General features: G+C 43.9%; 1 protein-coding gene across 1 annotated transcript; it reads right to left on the minus strand.

The window, feature by feature from the left end:
- Positions 1-4053: 4053 nt before the first annotated feature.
- Positions 4054-6021, minus strand: POU4F2 (POU class 4 homeobox 2). Its single transcript, XM_004588130.2, has 2 exons — positions 5716-6021; positions 4054-5258 (listed from the first exon to the last, which is right to left on the minus strand). Exons 1-2 carry the CDS (start codon positions 6019-6021, stop codon positions 4317-4319), a joined length of 1248 nt encoding a protein of 415 aa, XP_004588187.2. The 3' UTR covers positions 4054-4316.
- Between the last annotated feature and the right edge of the window lie 15083 nt (positions 6022-21104).

Consider the following 21104-nt stretch of genomic DNA (forward strand, 5'->3'; position numbering starts at 1 on the left):
TATTTTGGTGGGCAGAGTAATTAAATATCAGTCCAAGGCTTGCATGATCTTTTGCCTTGTTCATTCTCATTCTATTTCAGTTTGGATTTAGATGATTACATTTAGGAAACTTCTTTTTTTTTTTTAATGAGTAACTTAATTTTAAAGCATAAAATTTAAGATGGCTAGGTGAGCTGCTAAGTTAACTCACAATATATCTCTTTCCAATAAAGCAAAAATTAAGGACCTTGAGGGGAAAATAAGAAATGAATCATGAATGCTAAAAAGTTTGATTGATAGGACACAGGCTTTTAGACATGTTTTCAACTATTTGAGTATTTTAAGTAATTTGAGTATTTTAACTGCTTATTTGTCAATAATTTATATGGCTCTTACCCTTAATTTCTTCTTTAAGATCAACTGTCCTTTTTTTCTTTATCAGTTTAGTTTGATGACATTCTGCTAGTACATTTCATAAAAACTTTCATATTTCTTTTTAAAACTCTGTTTTTTCCATAAAACATGCATATGAACATCATCTAAAAATGGAAACACATAGCCAAGAAAGTTTATGAAGTCTTTGTAGTAACATAGCAGTGAATTTAAAACCTAATGTAGTTTTAAAAGCCAAGAACAAAGACTACTTAATGAATTAGACGGAAGCATAAGTTTTCACTCTCAAGTGTTGAAGTAAATGGGTAGTTGCTATTAAATCAATTCCTCACAATCTTGCACTTGCAGGCACATATGTATTTCAAGACATTCCAGAAAGAACAATAACCTGTTTTATTTCTCTTTATTATGTTTCTAGATTTCTGGTACTTTTCCAGAACTCCTTGTGTGTGTGTGTGTGTGTGTGTGTGTGTGTGTGTGTGTGTGTGTAAGGGGCATTTTTGTAGAAATAAAACACCAGCATGTCTGTGCCTCTTTCTCTTCAACTAACTCTTCTATGGCATAAGGGTTGGGGAAAGTAAAATCTATTTTAAAATCATTTTATCCAGATCATCAAGTTGTGTATGTCACATTTTTAAGTCATTTTATTCATTTTCTGCACTGCGAAAAGCATCAGCAAACAGGAAGTTCACCAGATGGCTGTAACTGCGTGATCAAGTTTGTGTTGCATTGAGGGCTGAAACCAGCAGTGGGTACTGTCCGTGGTGCTGAAAACAGCACTCCACATAGTGACATTGGGGACTGTCTCTTTCAAAATACTTTCAGAAAAACTGGGAATAGGGGAAAATGTAAGAACGACATTTCAGCCTCCAATTATTAAACCACCAAGAGCATTATACCTGCAATCCCATTCCTTCTTCTAATACTCCACAAGTTTCATCATTTTCTTAGGCACCTGTGCAAGGTTTCTCATTATCTCTAAATGGACATTTGGATATTGTTTCTTCAGACATCTTCCTGATTTTAGTCATAGAAAAGAATATTTCATTCATTCTCTACCCAACATTCAAACTTCCTTTGTTACAACTGGAAATTACAGTTTTTCAATACCATTTAATCCTAATTTGAGCCACTATAACTATTTTCATTGACTCAAAGCATGCTTCTTAACTTGTTTCCCCTAGACAGTTTCACATGTCAGAGGAATCACAGGTAGAAGTATTATGTTTACACCTTTAAGATGATCAGGTTTCTTCCTTTTGTTTTACTTGTAGATTAGCATGATGTTCTTGCACCAATTAATAGCATAAACTATTAATAATGGAAATGTCCAAACCAGAAGCTTACTATGAAAGAAAACTTTTAAAGCCTAATATATTGATCACCTGTTATAGAGAGGCTGAAAATATTAAAGTGAACAAGGAGGAGTCTTTAAAGTAGAATCAGAAAAGGAAATATCTGTATCAAGTGGGCAGAATTTTCTTGTGCCAGTGTCAAGTCAGTGTTAGACAGACTCTGGTGTCACGGCAAATCACAATAGAAAACAAAAGTTTACTACTCTTAACCACCTAGGATTTCTTTCTCTCTCAGCCACAATCCAACTGTTACAGAAATTTAAGCCTTCCTTAAAGTTGAGAGAGGGCAAACTTGCACGCGTGTGTGCACGCGCGCACACACACACACATTTTGGGAGGTTGTATTTCATAATTCTAGCAATCAAAGTGCTTGCTAATCTGTCTTGGTGATTTGGGTCATTGCTCTCCAGAAGGTGTGAACAACCTCGGAACTGTAGTGGGTCAGCCTCTGGGATCCAATCAGGGGCTCTACTCCATTAACCAGACTTTGACTCTTGCCACTCCCAATTACTTAGGGTTCCTGAAAAATGAGAGGTTCCTTTCCCAGTTTTTACTCACGAGAGATGGAAAAGAATGGGTGACGTGTTTTTCATCCAACATTTCTAATTACAAAGTTCTTTTTTTCTATTGTAGGTGTTGGGAAAGGACTCCAAGGGAGGTATTTGGAGTCAAATATCATTATTCTTTCTGGACAGAAAAGCAAAGCATCACATAAGATAAGCTCTGGCTATTAAAATGCTATTATAGTCCCTGTTCCCTTATACATTGCCAGAGTAAGATCCCTATTAAGGTCAAATCATTCTTTAATAACAACCACTTCCAATAAATGACCAACATGTGCTTCCACCTTTAAAAAAATCCACGAAAATAATTCCCACATAAATGATTAAAGCAGCATCACATTTAAAAGTCATTTAATATTAATAGAATATTTTAATGAAAAAAGCAGCATACTTTGCCAATAAAACATTAAAATGATCTCTTCAATGAAAGACAATCAAACAACACCAAAATAACTTAACACATTGCTATAGTAAATAAACTATTAGCAGAAACAAGAAAGCAGGTCATACACAGAAATCAAGACTTTAGAGAGCCTCAAATGGAACATCAATACAGCGAAGTCTGTAAGAATATATCTATATGTGCATTTTTGAATGAAATATTTACAATACATAAGGTAGCAGTTATCATGTACCTAATTTTTTTTGTTGCAAAAGAATTCTACTAAACAATGTGAACTTACTAGCAGTGCACCATCTTTCACATAGTTCAAATTAGTTTTTCTACAAACCAATCTTCAAAAGGAAAAGCGGAAGGCCTCCCATAAATGTCAAATGCAGTCAACAAAGCAATCGAAAACTGGAAGGTGAAATCTCGGAATCTGGAAGGGCAAACATCAAGTGACAGATGCACCTAAAGCTAGGGTAGCAGGCATCAGTCTTGCCACACGCTGCTGCTTCTCAAATGCTGGATGTGTGTTTGTGTGCGTCTGCGTGGGTGGTGAGGGAGCTTGTGGAGTGGAGACAGTGTGGGAGTTCCCATTAAATATGTAGCGAAGTAAACAATACTTTGGACAGTGCATCAGGTCTACACAATCAGGACCTTCATTACTGAGTGCTGACTTACAAATCCAGAACACTAGCAGTAGAAACAAAGAAAAAAAAAAAAAGCAGTCTTCATCCAAAGTGAGAATATACACATGGGCCAAAATAAACACGGTAGTAAGAGAAATCCGTAAAAATTCAGTAAACTCATCAAACAAAAAAATCTTTTGAACATCACTAGCTATACGTTTCCCCCCTCTTGTTAAAACTAACGAAGTTTAATCAATTAGGATGTGCACAAAATTAAGTTGCTGGACAGACAAATTAATAATTTACAGAGGGTTGTTCTGCACTAATCTAATAATAGCTTTCAAGATCAGTGAACACAGCAGGCGCGACTCCTGTCTTAAGCATTAACACTCCAGAGGAGGAAGGGGAGAGGGTAAGAACCACAATAAAAAATATATATATCATATACAGTGTAAATGCAGAAAATCTGCCATCTTTTTTAAAATTCAAAATACTTTAGAGATGTCTATCACATTTAGCATCAACTCTAGTTTAAAGTTTCAGTCCTGAATCACTTTCTATTTCTGAAAAATAGCTGCAAAGTGTACTTTTAAACTTGAACAACGGTGATGTCGGTAAGAATAAAAACAAATCTTACTTGGTCGATCTCCTGGACTTGGAAGAGGCTGTCTTTCATCTGCCTTCCTGCAAACACACACACACACACACACACACACACACACACACACACACACCAGCTCTGAAGAAACTGAGGCAGGGTTCATAGGAACAACTTTGTTACAACTTTGACAAATCCCATCTTTTGTTTGTTTCTGCTTCTCACCGGTTTGGGGGAGTGTGGGGGGCAGTCTCTTGCTTTCACGTTCGCGCCTTCCTTCACGCTCGCCCTCTCTGTATTCACATTTTTCACGGAATTGTTCCTGGTCGCCAAAGGAAAACAGACCGGAAAAGAGAAAGGGAATAAGAAGCGGGCCGCGGCGAGGGGTCCGTCCCCGGAGAGGCCAAGGGTCTCCTAAATGCCGGCAGAGTATTTCATTCTTTTCTGTTTCTGCCTCTGGTTGCAGAACCAAACGCGCACCACATTTTTCTTTAGGTCCAGCTTCTCGGCGATGGCGGCGATCTTCTCCGAGGAGGGCCTCGGTTGGATGGCGAAGTAGGCTTCAAGAGAACGCTTTTCTGGCGCCGCGATGGACGTGCGCTTGCGCTTCTTCTCTGCGCCGTTGAAGAGCTCTGGCTTGGTGAGCTTCTCACGATGGGACTTCTCGGCCTCCTCCAGCCACGCCTGTAGGATGGGTTTGAGCGCTATCATGTTGTTGTGCGACAGCGTGAGGGATTCGAACCTACAGATGGTGCTCTGGCTCAGCGAGCCCACGCCGGGGATCTTAAGGTTGGCCAGAGCGGAGCCCACATCCGCCTGGGTCACCCCCAGCTTGATGCGTCGCTGCTTGAAGCGCTCGGCAAACGCCTCCAGGTCCCGCGGGTCGGCGTCCACGTCGCTCATGCAGCCCATGTGCGAGGGCAGCCCGTGCGCGTGGGCCATGCTGAGCGCCGCTTGGTGCATGGGGTTCATGGTGGCCATGTGCGGCGCGTGAGCCGGCGTGGACACCACGGCGCCGTCTGGGCCCGCCATGGCACCCAGAGCCAGCCCAGGACTCAGGTGCTCCAGCAGCTCGCCCTCGAGTGCCTGGTGTGGCTGGTGGTGGTGGTGGTGGTGGTGATGGTGGTGGTGGTGCGTGCCCGCTAGCGCAGACGGGTGAGAGATGGGCACGGACGAAGAGGAAGCGGCAGACGTGCACGGGATGGTGTTCATTGTGTGGTAGGTGGCGTCCGGCTTGAAGGGGCTGTGGTGGGGCGGATGGTGGTGGTGGCTCTTGCTCTGGGAGACGATGTCCACGGCCGCCAGAGCCTCGGCGCGGGCCAGCAGACTCTCATCCAGCCCGCCGAATATATTGCTCTGCAATTGCAAGTAGAAGGCACACATTACGCTCAGCAGGGAATTGTGCGCGCGCTCTCCGGAAGCCCCTGCCCAGAGCTCCAGGCGGCCGTCGCGCCTAGCACATTTCCCAGGACGCTAGAATAATAATAATAATAATAATCGTGATAGTAATAATCCTGCAGACAGGACGTGAGGAGAAGAGGGGAGCCTCCGAGAGGAGCGGAGCGTGCAGGAGGTGGGAAGTGAGGCTGCAGCCACAACACAACACAACGCGGCACAACACGCGCACAGGCAACATCCCAGGTCATAAAAATTAATATGAAAGGCAAGACCCGCTGAATACTTAAGAGAAGTGGGGGGTGGGATTGGTTGGAGGTGTGGGGTGATTTGCTGTGCAGACATGAAAAAAACATCAAGCAGATAAAGGAGGCTGTCAAAATGTGCCTTTAAGCGGTGATTATGCAGAAATACGCACCGGTGGGGTTGGAAGACAAGCTCTCCGCATCGCCTCCGAGCCCCCGCCGCCGCCGCCGCTGCTGCCGCCGCTGCTACTGGAGCTGCTGCTCCGGCCTCCGCCGCCGCCACCACCGCCGCCTCCACCACCGCCACCTCCTCCGCCGCCGGCGTTGGTGGAGCCGCCGGGGGAGCTGGCCGAGGGTGCCGCGGGCGCCGAGGAGGCAGGCGAGGCGCTGTGCAGTGCCGAGTACTTGGGCTCCACGTGCAGGCTGCCGCCGTGCGGCATGCTGAACGCCTGCTTGCTGTTCAGCGACATCATCATCATCTTCCTGCCCGCTGGGGCAGCCGTGCACTGCGCGGGACCCGAGCCGGAGCGGGAAAGGGCGCTGCGAAGTTGCGCTCACCCGCCTCCGCCTTGCGGTTCAGCTCTCCGCGGCCACTCGGAGCCGGCGCCGGGCTGCGTTTGGCGCTTGATGCAGACTTCGGCGCCCGAAAGTGCCCCCGGCTCCTCCGGGCCGCCAAGTTATACTCTCCTCTCCCCGCGCCTGCCCCCGCGCCCCCGCCCTCCCCCGCGCCTCCTCCCTCCCCTGCCTGGCTCCACGTCTCGCGTCGCCCCTTCTCCCACTCTGTCCCCCCACTCCCAACACACACACACACACACACACACACACACACACACACACCCGAGACTCAGGTCCGTCCTTTCTTCCCCGCACCCGCCTCCCGCTCCCCCGTCGGGCTCCCCGCCTCCCCTTCCAGCCCCCGCTCGTTCTTGGATGCGGCTGCCAGTGCTTCGGATGCTGCCCCTGATCACCCCACCCAGGCGGCCAGGTCCGTGCTCCAGTGGCCAGGCGGTACCTACCTAAGGGCAGCCCCTCAGCCCCTCCCGCTTATCCTCCGCTGTCTCCGTCTCGCCAAGAAAAGAAACTCCTAAATAAAGTTACAACCCATGCCAATCTGGGATGGGTATCCCCTCCTTCCCACTGGACTAATCGGACCACCTCTTACCTCCCGGTCGCCTCCTTCCCCGCCTGATGCTTACCGCTCTAAGTTCCAGGCCTCCACCCCCGCTCGGCCCGCCCCTCCTGTCAGCTCAGGTGACCCTGCTGCCGGGCTCCGGGTCCCCGCTGAGGACAGGGATGCTGCGGCCAGCCCGGGTCCTCAGCGCTGCGCTGGCCTCCCGTCCTGACGCTCACCCAAGTCCACACTCGGCTCTGCGCCCCCTCGGCCTGGCGAGTGCGTGCCGGGTGCCGAAGAGACATGGGGTCGGCCGGGCTGTGGGGCTTTCTCTCACTCGATTTCTCGCAGCTCTCAGCGGATTGGACAGCCCCCCAGCCGGCTCCGGTCGCTTCTGCGCATGCGAGTCCCCCCTCCCAAACCTCCCCATCAGTTCTGAGACACACATGCACACACACACACACACACACACGTGCGCGCGCGCGCGCACGCGCGCACACACCAGCTCTCGCCCCCTCTTTTCGTTTCCTCTCGATCTGCCTCCTCCTCCTTGTATCGACTATAGTGTGACTTAGGTCTTGGGAGGCTCCACCGCCAAACCCTGTCATCGGATTTATAATTCTTCATTAGCAGCAATCAAAAGAAGGGGCAACTGACAGGCAGAAGAGCTAGAAATTACAAAGAACATGTGCTACAGACCTCCCCCCCCAAACATACACATACACACCCCTCGGGGGCTGGCACGGCCCCACTTATCTTCATTTCAACAGCGTTGAGAGATCCTATTTTTAGCTGACACTTGACTCCCACTTTTGTCCCGCGGCATACCACTTTGTCTAGAAATGGGTGCACATCCTTGGTTCCAGTTGTAAAAGGAGACAGCCTACCTTATACACACATTCCTTATACAAACATACACACAGGCACATGGTCAGGCATAGACACTCTTCTGTTTTCTTTCAGACTTCCCACGCGGTTGGGGGCTGCTATCACCTCCCCCAAGTGCGGATGCAGCGGGGTGCAGGAAACGGCAAAAAGGCCTCCTCAACCTGTACCCGAGAACTTGCGGGTGGCCTGATCCGGACTGGGATGACCGGGAGCAGGTGCAGATCTTGGGCGCCTGGGGAAGGCGAGCAGGTGCGAGAGCAGGAGGCAGGCCTGAGAGGAGCTGACGCGCGCTGAGACAAAAATAGAGTGAGAAGCAGCGTGGAAAAGGGGGATCCTCGGGTGGTCAGCTTGCAGAAGCCCCGCGGCTGTGACGGCTGCAAGTAGAGGGTCGCCTGTCCATCCCTGACCTCAGCAGGGTGGGAGGGCGCGTGCAAGTTAGGAGCGCTGTCTGCTAGAGCCGCCAGGGTGCTGAGAAGGAGTCCTCCAGTAGCGCGCGGCAGGCTCTGTCCATGGTCCTTAACCCCCTTCGGGTTCTCTTTCGCCTGTCTCAGGCTTCCATTTCGCTTCCCCCGCGTGCAGGAAAATAATAAATAGTGGCCCAAGGGGGTATCTACTAGCAATATTCCCAACTGTGAAGCCAGAAAAAGCCTGGACAGAGGGCTGTGAGAGAAGACTGTTGACATGAATGAATGTAGCTCGTACAAATGGTTCAAGTAAACGTTTAGGTGTTTAATTTCTACCTCAACAACATCAGGGTAATTTTCAAGGAAATAAAAAAAAATGACATTGTAGAGCTCTCCCTGTCTCAAGCTCCGAGAAATGAAATAAATCAAAGTTAAAAGCTTGAGTATCATTTAATTATAGTGCGAATAACGCTTTGAAAGAAGTAGAACAACATCTCTAAACAAATTATGAGTGGGCCAGGAAGGAATTATTAGATTGAAATTTCATTTAGGCTCGGGAGACACCGCGCTTCACTGTGTAGTCTGCTATGCCTCATCTGATTTGTATGCTTAATTCAGCTTGACGAATTTATTAGTTTTCATAATAGTGAAAAAATTGAGCAGCACTATGGGCTAATGCATTGTGTGTACTATAAATTGTATGTCATCATGGAAAGACTGAAGTCTGAGGAAATCTTTTATTAATGTTGGTGGAGAAAGGAGAGTTGTTCTATAAGCCGTGAAGAGGTTCACGCCAAACTCTTTTGCCGCTGCATCTCAGTGGTCCATTAACACATCGTCATACTAATTAGACCACTTCATCAGTGATATAATTTCAAACTTCAAATTAGGTTCTAATTAACAAGGGTTGTCCAATTTGCTTAATCTTCAAAAGGCTTCAGAAGGTCTAATTAGTATAAACTGTTGAGCATCTCAAAAGCCTAATATAATCCGTTAAAATATTTTGGGTGTGTTTTCTATCAGAACTCTGTAAAGGTCAAAAGGCTAAAGTTTATGAGAGTGGGGGAGGAAAATAATTGAAAGACAAATTCCTCATCCACATGGTTCCCTTCGATTATTAGAATGAATCACACAAGAAACTGTTGGCCATCGCAACTCCTAAACAATGTGTTTATGTGTTTAAATAAAGGCAAAGGACTATCAAGGAGGGAAACCACATGGGGGAAAAATTCTTCTCTTTCATTAGGTGCCTAATTAGATGTAAAGTAAAAAGCAACCCTGAGGAGTTTCCTAAGCATTGTTGTGGCAACAGTCTGCTGAACCTGAATTGCAAAATCAAATATTTGGGGTGTTTTGAACCTCTCCTTGTACCCTCCCCCTTCACTGAGCTTAATTACTTGCAATGGTTGTTTTAATGTATGTTGTCACCTGGGAGTATTGAGAAATGCATATCGTTAATATGAATTAATCTTGATTTTAATAGCAACTGACAACTGATCTCCAAGATGCTAAACACTTGTCACCACTTCATATGGTAAATAAGGTAATATAATAAATTCATGAAATAGAGAGGGCACTGTTGGAATGACTGGACAAACTTTTTCTGATGCCAAATTCACTGGCTAAAACTGTTAGGCAAGAAATTCTCATGAGAATATTACCGTGATGATAAAACTTGTATAGCATTAAATTAATCTTAATATAGCTTTGTTCATCTTGCTCAGATATTTCTGAGTGAAATCTCTAAGCGCTGAAAGGAGAAAAAAAGAAAATCCTTATTTTCTAATTATCACGTTGTGCTAAATTACTATGCAGTTGTAGAGCAAATCAAGAGCTTATTTGCCCAAATTACCTTCTCTCTAGAAAAAAAAAAGCATGCATTTTTAAAAAGTCAAGTCACACAGAGTTAGACCTTTCCCCACTCAAAGTGAAAAATGAACAACAATGATTGTGTTGCATTAGAGGGAGAATAGAATTCTTCCTTCACCACCAGGACTTGCAATCTTGCAACCTCTCCCTTCAGGAGTGTCCAGAATACCAACGTCCTTGCGGTGATATCAATAAAACCCATTTCGGTTTGCCCGCAGGCACCGCTGCAAAGTGCTCCAGCTAGTGCAGAAGCTGCCTCCTGACAAAGAAAGACTCCTGTCTCCACCCCCCACCCCAGCCTCAGTGAGACCTAGGCAACAGCTGGAAAGTTGCCACCAAACCCAGGAGGTGGAAGTAAGTGGTCCCAAATGCAAAAGATGCTTTCTAGCTCTTCAGCAGACCCTTGAGGTCCTTATCCATACCTGTACCGCGATGTACTTAGGGATCTACAGAGTAAATGGGAAACGGAGTGGTATTTTCAAAGCAGAGACTGAGAAATACATCAGCTGTGTGACTGCAAGCGGAGCTCCTTTCTTCTCGCTGTGCCTCTTTGTTTGACAATAGCTTGTGTCGGGACGGTGGTCAGAGGTGAACAGATGTGAACGGCCTCCCTCTAAGCGAGATGTCCTCGGCTGGAGGTTTCACCGGGGCTTCCCTGCAGCCGGGTCCGGCCTTAGGAGCCCCCAACCCGGAAATCGGCCCACGCGCCCGAAGCCATCCTGAGGGGGCTGAGTTTACAGTCGCTTCTGTGTATCTGGATTCTAATTTACTCTTGAAATTTTAAGCAGTGCATTCATATTTTACCAGACCTAATGTGTTTGTATTAAATTTTTAACTTTTAAGGGCAGTGTGATTTCTTCGTATTATAAACAGAATTGGATTGAGCTACAAGAAAAATGTATTCTTAAAAAACAGATCTGGTCCCTCCATTCGCACATCACTTCGAGCATACACGGCATAGAGACAGAGCAAAAAGCCCGGTTACGTGGATTTCAAGGAGATCAGCTAAGCTTTTTTAGATTCTTAGTGGGACGGGAATGCCCCAGAAGACCCCAAGCTCTCTCTTAGGACACCCTGGCTTTAGGCAGAAGGATAGAGGTGGGACGTTAGCCCTGACCTCGGCTACTCCGGGGAAAATTCAGGTGAGAAGCAGAAAAAAATCTCTCTGAAACAGGACTTAGGGGGGCTGGCAGGATTGTGGCCCCAGCGAAGGGTACTGGAGGAGGGCGGGGGCAGCGACCCCCAGACTAAAGTGTGCCTCGGGGCCAGGATCCCTGAGTGATTGGTGCGTTTCGTTGAAACAACCGTTTGAACAAATCTTCTGAGCGTGTGCACCAGGATCACCACTACTACTCTGAGGTTTGTCTCTAAGGCTTTTTCTTCAATACCTCTCGGTGAACCCCCAGTTCCCCTCCGCCAAAAGACTTCAAGGAGCCCCGTTCCATCCAGGAAAAAAATGAGGCTACGGAGCCTCCAGGCGGAGAGCAGGACCTTCTTGGTTAATACCCACTCTCAGCCTCCTAGTGCAGGGAGCCAGTGCATGAATCTAGAAATCTACATCTCCAGCACTTTCCAATTCCTCCCAGCTAGGAATTCGGAGTACAACCTCCCTCCCTAGCAAGAAGGACCGCACTAGGCTGGGGGAAGGGCAAGCGATTCTCCACCAGCGCTCCAGAGGGCTTGCTCCAAGTCGAGTAGGGAAAGGCGAAGACTTCTCCAGAGCCCGGACCCGTGGTCACTGCCGGAGCCACGTCGGGGAACTAGGGAACAAACAGTAGAATGGCAGACTGGAAAAGGTTTTCTTCGTTCCCGCAGAGGTTCCCGGAGGAGAAAAGAAAGCAGAGCTCAGTTCAGCAATAGACTGAAAAGAGGGGGAACGCGTAGTGCCACCGACCCCAGCCCAAGTGGGTGCCTTCAACCTGGTGGATTTGCTGACGCTCACCCTGGCCAGTAACCCAGCGGTGGAGGAAGAGAATTGCACCCGCATTAGCGACTAAGCTTTGTAGTAAACAACACAGGCACCAAGAAACCAGCATCTATCTGCCTAGGGGACAAAGGATCAAGGTCCGCAGCGCGCGGGGACACGAACTCAAACCCAGACACACAGACGCACACTCAACCGACGCGCTCTCGCACGCGCACGCAGACACACGCGTGCAGCCACCAGTGCACAGGCGCTCAGACACACACTTGCTTCTCCCTTCCTCTTCTCTTCCTGGACCGCGGCTTGAAAGGAATGGGGCAGGGAGGCGTTTAGGAGACGGCGGACAAACAAATTGTGTCCCCAGGCAGGCACCCCTGGTGTTGACTTGCGCGGAAGAAACTTACTTTTTGTCGCAGTGAAATTCCTTAGTTGGTGTATTTTCCTCTTAAAGTTAAGTCCAGTCACGAAATCAAACTTGAAGCATTGGAACAATCAATGAAGACTTTTGCAATCCATGGCGCCTTGCGCTTCCTGGAACTAAAATAAATGCAAGAAATCGAAACTTAATTACTTGAAAGAAATCCAGAAATCCCTCTGCATAATTTATCCAGTCATTCTTAGTAGCTTTCGTGTTTGGTGTGGTGTGTTAACGCTCTATCTTTGACCAATACTTGGCTTTTTCTCCCTCATCCCAATTTTGCTCCTGGATTTTGCCCAGAGTCAGACTCTCATCTGCTGTTCCTCTGAGCAGATTAAGAAACGTGCAGACATCACCAACTGTAATGGTGCAAGCACAGCGTGGACTGAGTGCTGTGTATCACTAATGCGTGTTGTCTCTCAGCCATTCTGTCTCCTGTAGGTTTGGGCTCACTAGGGTTGATACTTGAATTTGTATTGAGCTGCTCAAAACCAGATCTGAAACCAGGCCTCTGAAGTAAACACCAGCAGGGCTACTTCTTGGAGGGAATCGTGCAACTTCCACAAGTACCATTCTGCTTGTGATGGAAAAAAATTGATTCCAGTGTCAACAGGGAGATTCTTTCGTGTGGATATGTTGTTATTTTGCTAATGGTTAAGTGTGAAAGATCTGTTCTCACCATTGTACTCTTCAAGGTATTTAGATGAAACAAATGGCCTGGACGGGGATTTCTTTCTCTGACATCAATTGCTATCAAACTGGCTCCTCTTCTGTTCTCCTACAGCTTCTAATTAACTGAGAGTCTTCACTGAATAAAGAGCTTAGAGAACTCTCACCCTGGGGCACTAAATACATAGATGATTCTGTATTCAACTTCAAGATACTGGCTAGAATCGCGGCTTCTGTACATATCCTGACTGTGACACTTGGCACCATTGAGAACTGAGAAATTTGGTGATTGCTAGTGCCAGGATCAGTGGATTTGCACGACTGTTACCTGAATGTTTTAGTGTGGTGAGGGTTCCTCCAGAAAGGCAAGCTACTCCGTAGACACCTCATAAAATGCTGAAGTAATGTTATGAAAGAATGAAAAATACATTGGGGAACTGCTTGGAAACTGAAGTACATTTTGATTTAACTTACTTTAACAGAAATGTAATGTAAAAGTGAAAGGATCTAACAAAACCATTAATAATTAAAAAATAATTACAGATAGTCTGTCCTTACTATTCATAACCACTCAACAAAGAAAACGGAATATTCTTAATGGGAATGAGATGAGAACAGACTGCTAATGACAAGTTAACCAAGGACTGTGCATTTGTCAAAGGAGATGAGTTTCCTTATTTCCACACCTGCTGTTTTTATTTCTTCAGTGTTAGCTTGGGCCTTCCTCTTCCATCAGTGTACGCACTAGGTGTCAGAGTTTATGCAATAAGAATATTTGGGGCAATAACAATACAATAACAATAGCAATATAACTCTTACTGAGTTGTGAAGATCAGGGAATCAGATACCCTGTCAATTAACGATCCTCATTGACAGGTGCCTGAGAAATACGTGACTGTCACACATTTTGCTTGGATATTTCATTCTCTCCAAATTTCACAATGACACTTGAAAAGGAATAGTTTGTTCTGAGTCCCTATTTGAGATCTCTTTCTTAAAAACAAAAACAAAAAAGGCCAGTCATACTTTAAGAATTCATTGTAGATCTTCATCTTGCACTTTTTACCAAAAAACGTGTTGAGCCCCACTGTATTTCTTAATAGATATGTGAATGTGTTTTCCTGATACCTAAACGACATTTACTTTTCACTAATCGAGGATTTTAGAATAATGTCATACACATGATCATATCATCAACCTTTAATCATGCACCAGGCCTTTAGAAGAAGTGTTAGGAAGCATAGACAGTGACTCAGTTCTGATTTTGACTGCATATTCTCCTTTATTTTGTTTGAGAGACGGAGGACTGCCCCTAGAGTGCTCTGTTGATGTTCAAGGCACAGGGAGGAAATCAAAGCAGCCTGGCGGAAAGCAAACTTCACTGCTTCTTTTCAGAGATAAAGGGAAACCTTACAAAAGGAGAGATTTGCAGACACACAATTGGAATTCAATGAAGTCATGGCTGAGGCATCTGCTGGGAAGCCACCAGGAAGTGGAGACCCACAGCCCATGTCAAACCTTATGCATCTGAAGAATCTGCAGCCTCCTTCCTTCCTTCCCATCCCCAGACGGATTTGAAACAAAACAGCAAGCCTTTTGTAGGAGACAGAAAAACCTAAGGAGAAATGCTAATAGGATGGCTGCAAAGATTATAAATACTTCTTAGCTATACAAATATGAACTGAGTGCATAAAACATGTTACATTCCTCCTAGGCATACACTCGTCATTTTCTTTTTTGATCACAGCAGAAGGACCTTACAACAATGACAACAAACTCATCTCTCAAAGTTACTCTTTTTGAAGTTTATACATGGCCTACCATTTACCTGTCTCATCTATACAGATGTGTGTGAATTCACACAGCAAATTATAATATTTATACCCAGATATACGTTATTGTCCTTTTCTCCCTATACATATACAGGTAGCCATGATATTCAACTCACAGAGAATGACTTACAATGTTTGCAGAAAATGGAATTAAAAACTGCTTATTTTACTGCAGAAAAAATGTTGAAATCCATGCACAGATTATCTTTAAAATGTACATGGAAGTGTATATTGTGATTTTGCAACTAAATAAACTTGCACTTTAATTCCATTTTTCTTTTTTTTTAATATTCAGCTTATTTTATTTTTATTTGAAAGGTAGAGTTACTTTTAAAAAACGTTTATTTATTTGTATTGGGGCAGAATAAATTTACAGAGAGGAGAGATGTATAGAGAGGTCCTCCATCCTCTGGTTCACTCCCCAAATGGCTGCAGTGGCTGGAACTGAACTGATCTGAAGCTAGGAGCAAGGGCATTCTGGGTTTCCCATGTGGGTGCTGGGGCCCAAGGATTTGAGCCACCCTCCCCTGTCTTCCTAGGCAATAAGCAGAGAGCTGGATTGGACAGAAGTGGAGCAGCTGGGGCACAAGATGGAGTCCAGAGGCAAGTGGAGGCTTGGCCTATTATGCCACAGTCCCAGCCTGTTAATTCCATTTCTCTGTGAACCTGAAGTACCCTCACAGACTCCTGCAGATGTCATGATTATTTTTCCTCTTCACAAGACATAGTTTACCCTAGTGAAGATCATTCAAAACTTTCCTCTTCAAAACACAAATACTAGGTTTGGGGTTGATAAATACTGGGATCAGAATGTGGCACAGCAGTCAGGCTGTGACCCGAAATATTGTCATCCCATGTGAGCACTGCTCACCTTGTTCATTTCCATCCAGCTCCCTGCTAATGCAACAGAGACAGCAGTAAAGGATGGACCAATTATTTAGGCTTTTGCCACCCAGGTCAGAGACCCAGATGGAAGTGCAGGGTCCAGGGGTCAGCCTGGCCCAGCCTGGGCCATTTGCAGTCATTTGAGTAATAAACCAGTGGATGGAAGATTTTCTGTCTCCCTCCCTCTCTCACAGTCACATATACGCACGTGCGTGCACACACATACACACACACACACACCTCTCTCGCCCTCTTTGTAACTCTGCCTTTCTTGTAAATAAATAAATCTTTTCGTAAAACTCTGATACTAATATATTTTGTATGTCAAATGCCCACTGCTCTTTGGCTTTTAAGAGTGCAGCATGTATTATTAACCTTACGTTCATTTATACATTCATGTTTCACCGATATTTCCTGGCCTCCAGTAATGATTTACACAGTCTGGACCATAAGATAATTCATTTCTCTCTTTCTTTTTAAAAAATTTATTTTATTTATTTGGAAAGCAGTTCCAGATATATATAGACAGTGAGAAAGAGAGATCTTCCATCTTCTGACTCATTCCCCAAATGGCCATAACAGGGGAACTGGGAATACCCAAAAGCAGGTGCCCATAGCTTCGTTTGGATCTCCCACGTGAGTAGCAGGATATCAAAGACCTGGGCCATCTTCTCCTTTCCCAAGCCTGATCAGCACTTTTTTCTATTGTTCTGCCACCCTTAACTGATGCTCCATTTCATTGCCTACAGAATCTATTGCAGTTTCCATTTTTGCAGCAAGACTCAGAACACCCAGCCTCAGCCTTGCAGCTTACTAAGGAGGTGGTTGACTGCCAGGATTTCCCTAAGTGCCCTACTGCTAACTGATCATTCTTCCTGTGTTTTCACCCAACATCTCCACCCGTAAGCATCAACGCCCTTCACCCAGATTGGCCCATGCTCTCATCAATTTTTATCCTCCTACCTCCTTCAGAACCTTGTCCATTAACTTATTCTTTTCCTTGCATCTTCAATTCTCTTCCAATCTTTTCTAGCCCTACAAATACATTCAATATGGATTAACCAGCAAATTTCAACAAAGCCAAAACTTCCCCTAAATTTCTGTCTTCCATTTCTTTCTTCCTTCAACATCAAATTTTGGAAATGATAATTTCATTTACTGCTTCCGTTTTCTTATCTCCCAATAATTTCTTTTTTTTAATTTTTGCTCATTTATTTATTATTTTTAATTCATTAATTACATTGTATTATGTGACACAGTTTCATAGGTACTGGGATTCTTCCCACCCCTCCCCAAACCCTCCCACCATGGTGGATTCCTCCTCCTTGTTGCATAACCACAGTTCAAGTTAGGTTGAGATTCCCCCGTTGCAAGCATATACCAAACATAGAGTCCAGCATCTTATTGTCCAGTCAAGTTCAACGGCTTCTTAGGTATACCCTCTCTGGTCTGAAGACAGAGCCAGCAGAGTATCATCCTGATCAATTAAAAGCTCCAACATACCATCAGCAAAAATTTACATCATTATGGAATTAATTGACATAGTAATGAGTAACCAATATGTTAAAAGTAAATGCGAGTTCTTAACCACCTTCTGTGACCACCTCATTGACATTTCAATTTTAGTTTATACACAACACATAACATACATAACATAACATGTTATGCATAACATCATATCATCTTAACTTAAGGCAAACATGTGGTATTTAACCTTTTGGGATTGGCTCATTTCCCTTAGCATTATGGTTTCCAGTTTGGCCCATTTGGCCACAAAGAACTGCATTTTGTTTTTTTTAATAGCTGAGTAGTATTCCATGGAGTAGATGAACCATAGCTTTCTTATCCAATCCTCTGTTGATGGGCATTTTGGTTGCTTCCATGTTTTTGCAATTACTGATTGTGCTGCTATGAACATAGGAGTGCATGTTGGTTTCTCATAAAACAAGTGTTCTGGATATATTCCTAGGAATGCTATTGCTGGATCATACGGTATGTTGATTTTGAGTTGTTTGAATGTTCTCCGTACTGATTTCCATAGAGGCTGTACCAGCCTGCAGCCCCACCAGCAGTGGAGTAGGGTTCCCTTTTCCCCGCAACCTCGCCAGCAAGTGTTGTTGGTGCTTTTATTCATGTGGGCAGTCTTACTGGCATTAGGTGGTACCTCATTGATGTTTTAATTTGGATTTCCCTTATTGCCAGGGAACTTGAGCATTTTTTCATATGTTTATTTGCCATTTGGGTTTATTCCTTTGTGAAGTGTCTGCCCATTTCCCATGCCCATTTCTTGAGTGGCTTGTTTGTTTTGGTGTTTTGGCTGTTTTGTAGTTCTTTGTATATTCTGGAGATTAGCCCTCTATCACCTACGTAGTGCGCAAAGATCTTCTCCCATTCTGTGGGTTGCTTTTGTTCTTTATTGATTGTTTCCTTTGCTGTACAGAAGCGTCTTAGTTTGATGAAGTCCCATTTGTTTATTCTGTTCTTGATTTCTATTGCTTTTGGAGTCCTTTTTAGGAAGTCGGGACCTAGCCCTAGATCTTGCAGAGTATTTCCAACATTTTCCTCCAAAAGTTTGAAGGTTTGTGGATGTAGTTTTCAGCCTTTTATCCATTTAGATTTGATCTTGGTGTATGGTGAGAGATGTGGGTCTATCTTTTTGTTTCTGCAGGCTATTAACCAGTTGTCCCAACAGCATTTATTGAACAGACCTTCCCATTTGCCAGGATTATCGTTTGTCCTTTTGTAAAAGATTATTTGGCTGTATCTGTGTGGGTTCCCTTCTGGTGTTTCTATTCTGCTCCATTGATCTTCCTCTCTGTCTTTGTGCCAGTACCAGGCTGTTTTGATAACCACTGCCCTATAGTATGTCCAGAGGTCTGGAACTGTGATTCCCCCTGCTAACTTCCTGTTCTTCAGGATGGTTCTGGCTATCCGTGTTTTTTTGTGTTTCCAGATGAACCTTTGTATCATTGTTTCCAGTTCCATGAAGAATGTTTTGGGCAATTTGATTGGGATTGTGTTGAATGTATATATTGCTTTTGGCAGTATAGACATTTTAATGATATTGATTTTACCTATCCAGGAGCATGGGATGTTACTCCATCTTTCGAGGTCTTGTTCAATTTCTTTTTTAAGTGGTTTGTAGTTTTCCTTAAATAGGTCTCCTACAGTTTTGGTTAGGTTAATTCCCAAATACTTCATACTTTTCTCTGTTATTTTGAATGGTATCTTGCTGGTTAGATCTTTTTCCAACTTGGGGCTGTTTGCATACACTATGGCTGTTGATTTTTGTTCATTAATTTTGTACCCTGCCACTCTACCAAACTCTTGTATAAGTTCTAGGAGTCTCTGTGTTGAGCCTCTTGGCTCTTCTCTCCCAATAATTTCTTAACCCTTTGTTGACACTGCTCCTATGTAGAGTATCAATGAGTTCCCAATTTACAAATCCTGTGGTATTTTTCCAGTACTACATATTCCAAGTCTTGTGGTGGAGTCTTGTGCTGACTTTGCAGGCTGTTGGCTCCAATTTTCATTTTGTCTCTCTGAAAAACATGGACAAAGGGATAATAGTATTCTTCCCCCGGGTTATTGAGTGGATTAAATGGCATATGGTATGTAAAGAACCTAGCCCAGGTCCCTGTATGTATAAGCACTTAATAAATGTCTTCTAAAAATACAACAGTTTTTACGGAATGTGACAGCTGCCATGATTTTCAGCATGTACCTGTAAAGGCCACCTGTGCCAACCTCAGCTGAATCACTTTTTTAAACCAGATGGGATGCCTTCTTGGAATTCTTTCTCCACCCTCTCTTGCCCATCAAATAGAACTGGCTTCCTAGAAGTTCACATCCCCCAAGGCTATTATATTAAAATGTAGGCTAAAACATAATTTATTCATTAACTCAAAGATCTGATGAAGAAGAAAAGTGTTAATTGTTATTGCCAAATGATTTACCTACATCAGAGAGACCAAAATCTTTGTGATTGGGCTTCCCCTACAACTTTAATGTCATTTCTAACTTATTCTCCCTCAAAAAAACATTTTTTTTCAGAAATTTTATGACATTTTGACAAAGGACTTTTGAGTCATGAAAACAATCCTCACAGGTAGGGATGAGGTAGAATGTCCATCCAAGCAAATATCCAACTGCTAAAGTCATTAAAGTCTAGTCTGCTGTGGTGCTGCAACAAAATACCTGAGACCAGTAACCTGTGAGAAACAAAAATTTATTTCTCATAGTTGCAGAGGCTTTGAGTGCAAGATCAAGGCACAGGATGACGAGGGCCTGTGTCTTCAAGATGGCATCTAGCAGCTTTCTGCTCAGAGAAGGGAACTATGTGGAGCCACTCCCTCAAGCCCTTTGTGAAAGAGCTGTAATCCAACCCATGTCTTGATCATCCCTTGAAGGACTCACCTGTTAACCCCATTACACTGATGACTATTTCAACACAGAAAGGCTGGGGAGAAAACAGTCATGGAAGAATGGTATTAAATACCATTCACTTCTGGGAACATAACTGAGAAATGAATTCGTTAAGACATACAGTAGACCTGGGAAGATAGTTTTCTCATATAAATCTTATACCTAGAAATAACTCTTTTTTCCTCCACTATTTTAACTTTTGTGGTAAAATTTCATAGGCTCTGAGATTTCCCCTACCTCCTCTCTGTATTCCCTCCCTTCAACGTGAAATGACTGAAGAAAACAATAAAATCTGGTCACAAAGATGAAAGGTTCTGTTGCTTATAGTAGTGAAAATTAGAGGCATTCTCACTATCCACAAAGAGCTTAACAAATTTTAGTTTAATGATATCATTAAATGTGTTCAGTGATGACAATTTATGTTTTCTGAGAAAATTTAATGATGGGAACGTATTTGATTTAAAGCTATCATGATGAAAGCTAAAATTCTTTTTGTTTGAAAGCAAAAACAGCAAAATTAAGGTTGTGGTTTTATATTTCATGGGAGATTTTAATTGTCTAAATTGTCTACAATAAGTTTCTATTTCTCTTACTGCTGGAATTATATATAGATAAGATTTAGATGAAGTTACTTTTCATGTGAGATTCATTGTATCTCTTATTTAAAGTACTGTGTGAACTGCCCTATCAGCTGAACTTATTTGGTATCATTAGCTGCAATGGATATTTACAAATTGGATATATATTTAACTGACACAAGAATGTATTTTGTCATCTAAGTTTTAGAGTGTATCTCTAAAGTGTGGAAAAGCTCACAGGCTTATTTGGGGAAGCTAGTCTTAACTATCACACATATGTAATAGGCGAACTGATAAAATGACCTGCTAACTGTAAGCTCAGTCCTTTCTACTGCAATCCATATTTGCCCCTTGCTTAGTATTGGACCAAGATGCTCCTGAGGTAGTTACAAAGCAGGACAAATGGGAGTATATTATCAAACTTCTTATTCTCACCCTTCTCAGTGTATTATCACAGAAAAGCTCACCTATTTGGTTACTTGAAGCAGGAAAAGACACATTATTAAAGTCTAATTAAAATAGTATCTCTACTCTCAGAGGGAGGAGTCACTGTACTTTC

The sequence above is a fragment of the Ochotona princeps genome, chromosome 7 (genome assembly GCF_030435755.1).
Source record: "Ochotona princeps isolate mOchPri1 chromosome 7, mOchPri1.hap1, whole genome shotgun sequence".
In the NCBI taxonomy this organism is placed as follows: Eukaryota; Metazoa; Chordata; class Mammalia; order Lagomorpha; family Ochotonidae; genus Ochotona; species Ochotona princeps.

Coding starts and splice junctions, on each gene's coding strand:
- POU4F2 (XM_004588130.2), bottom strand. CDS start 6,021: ATGATGATGATGTCGCTGAACAGCAAGCAGGCGTTCAGCATGCCGCAC. Junction 5,259..5,715: donor CTTGTCTTCCAACCCCACCG/GTGCGTATTTCT, acceptor TTGCAATTGCAG/AGCAATATATTCGGCGGGCT.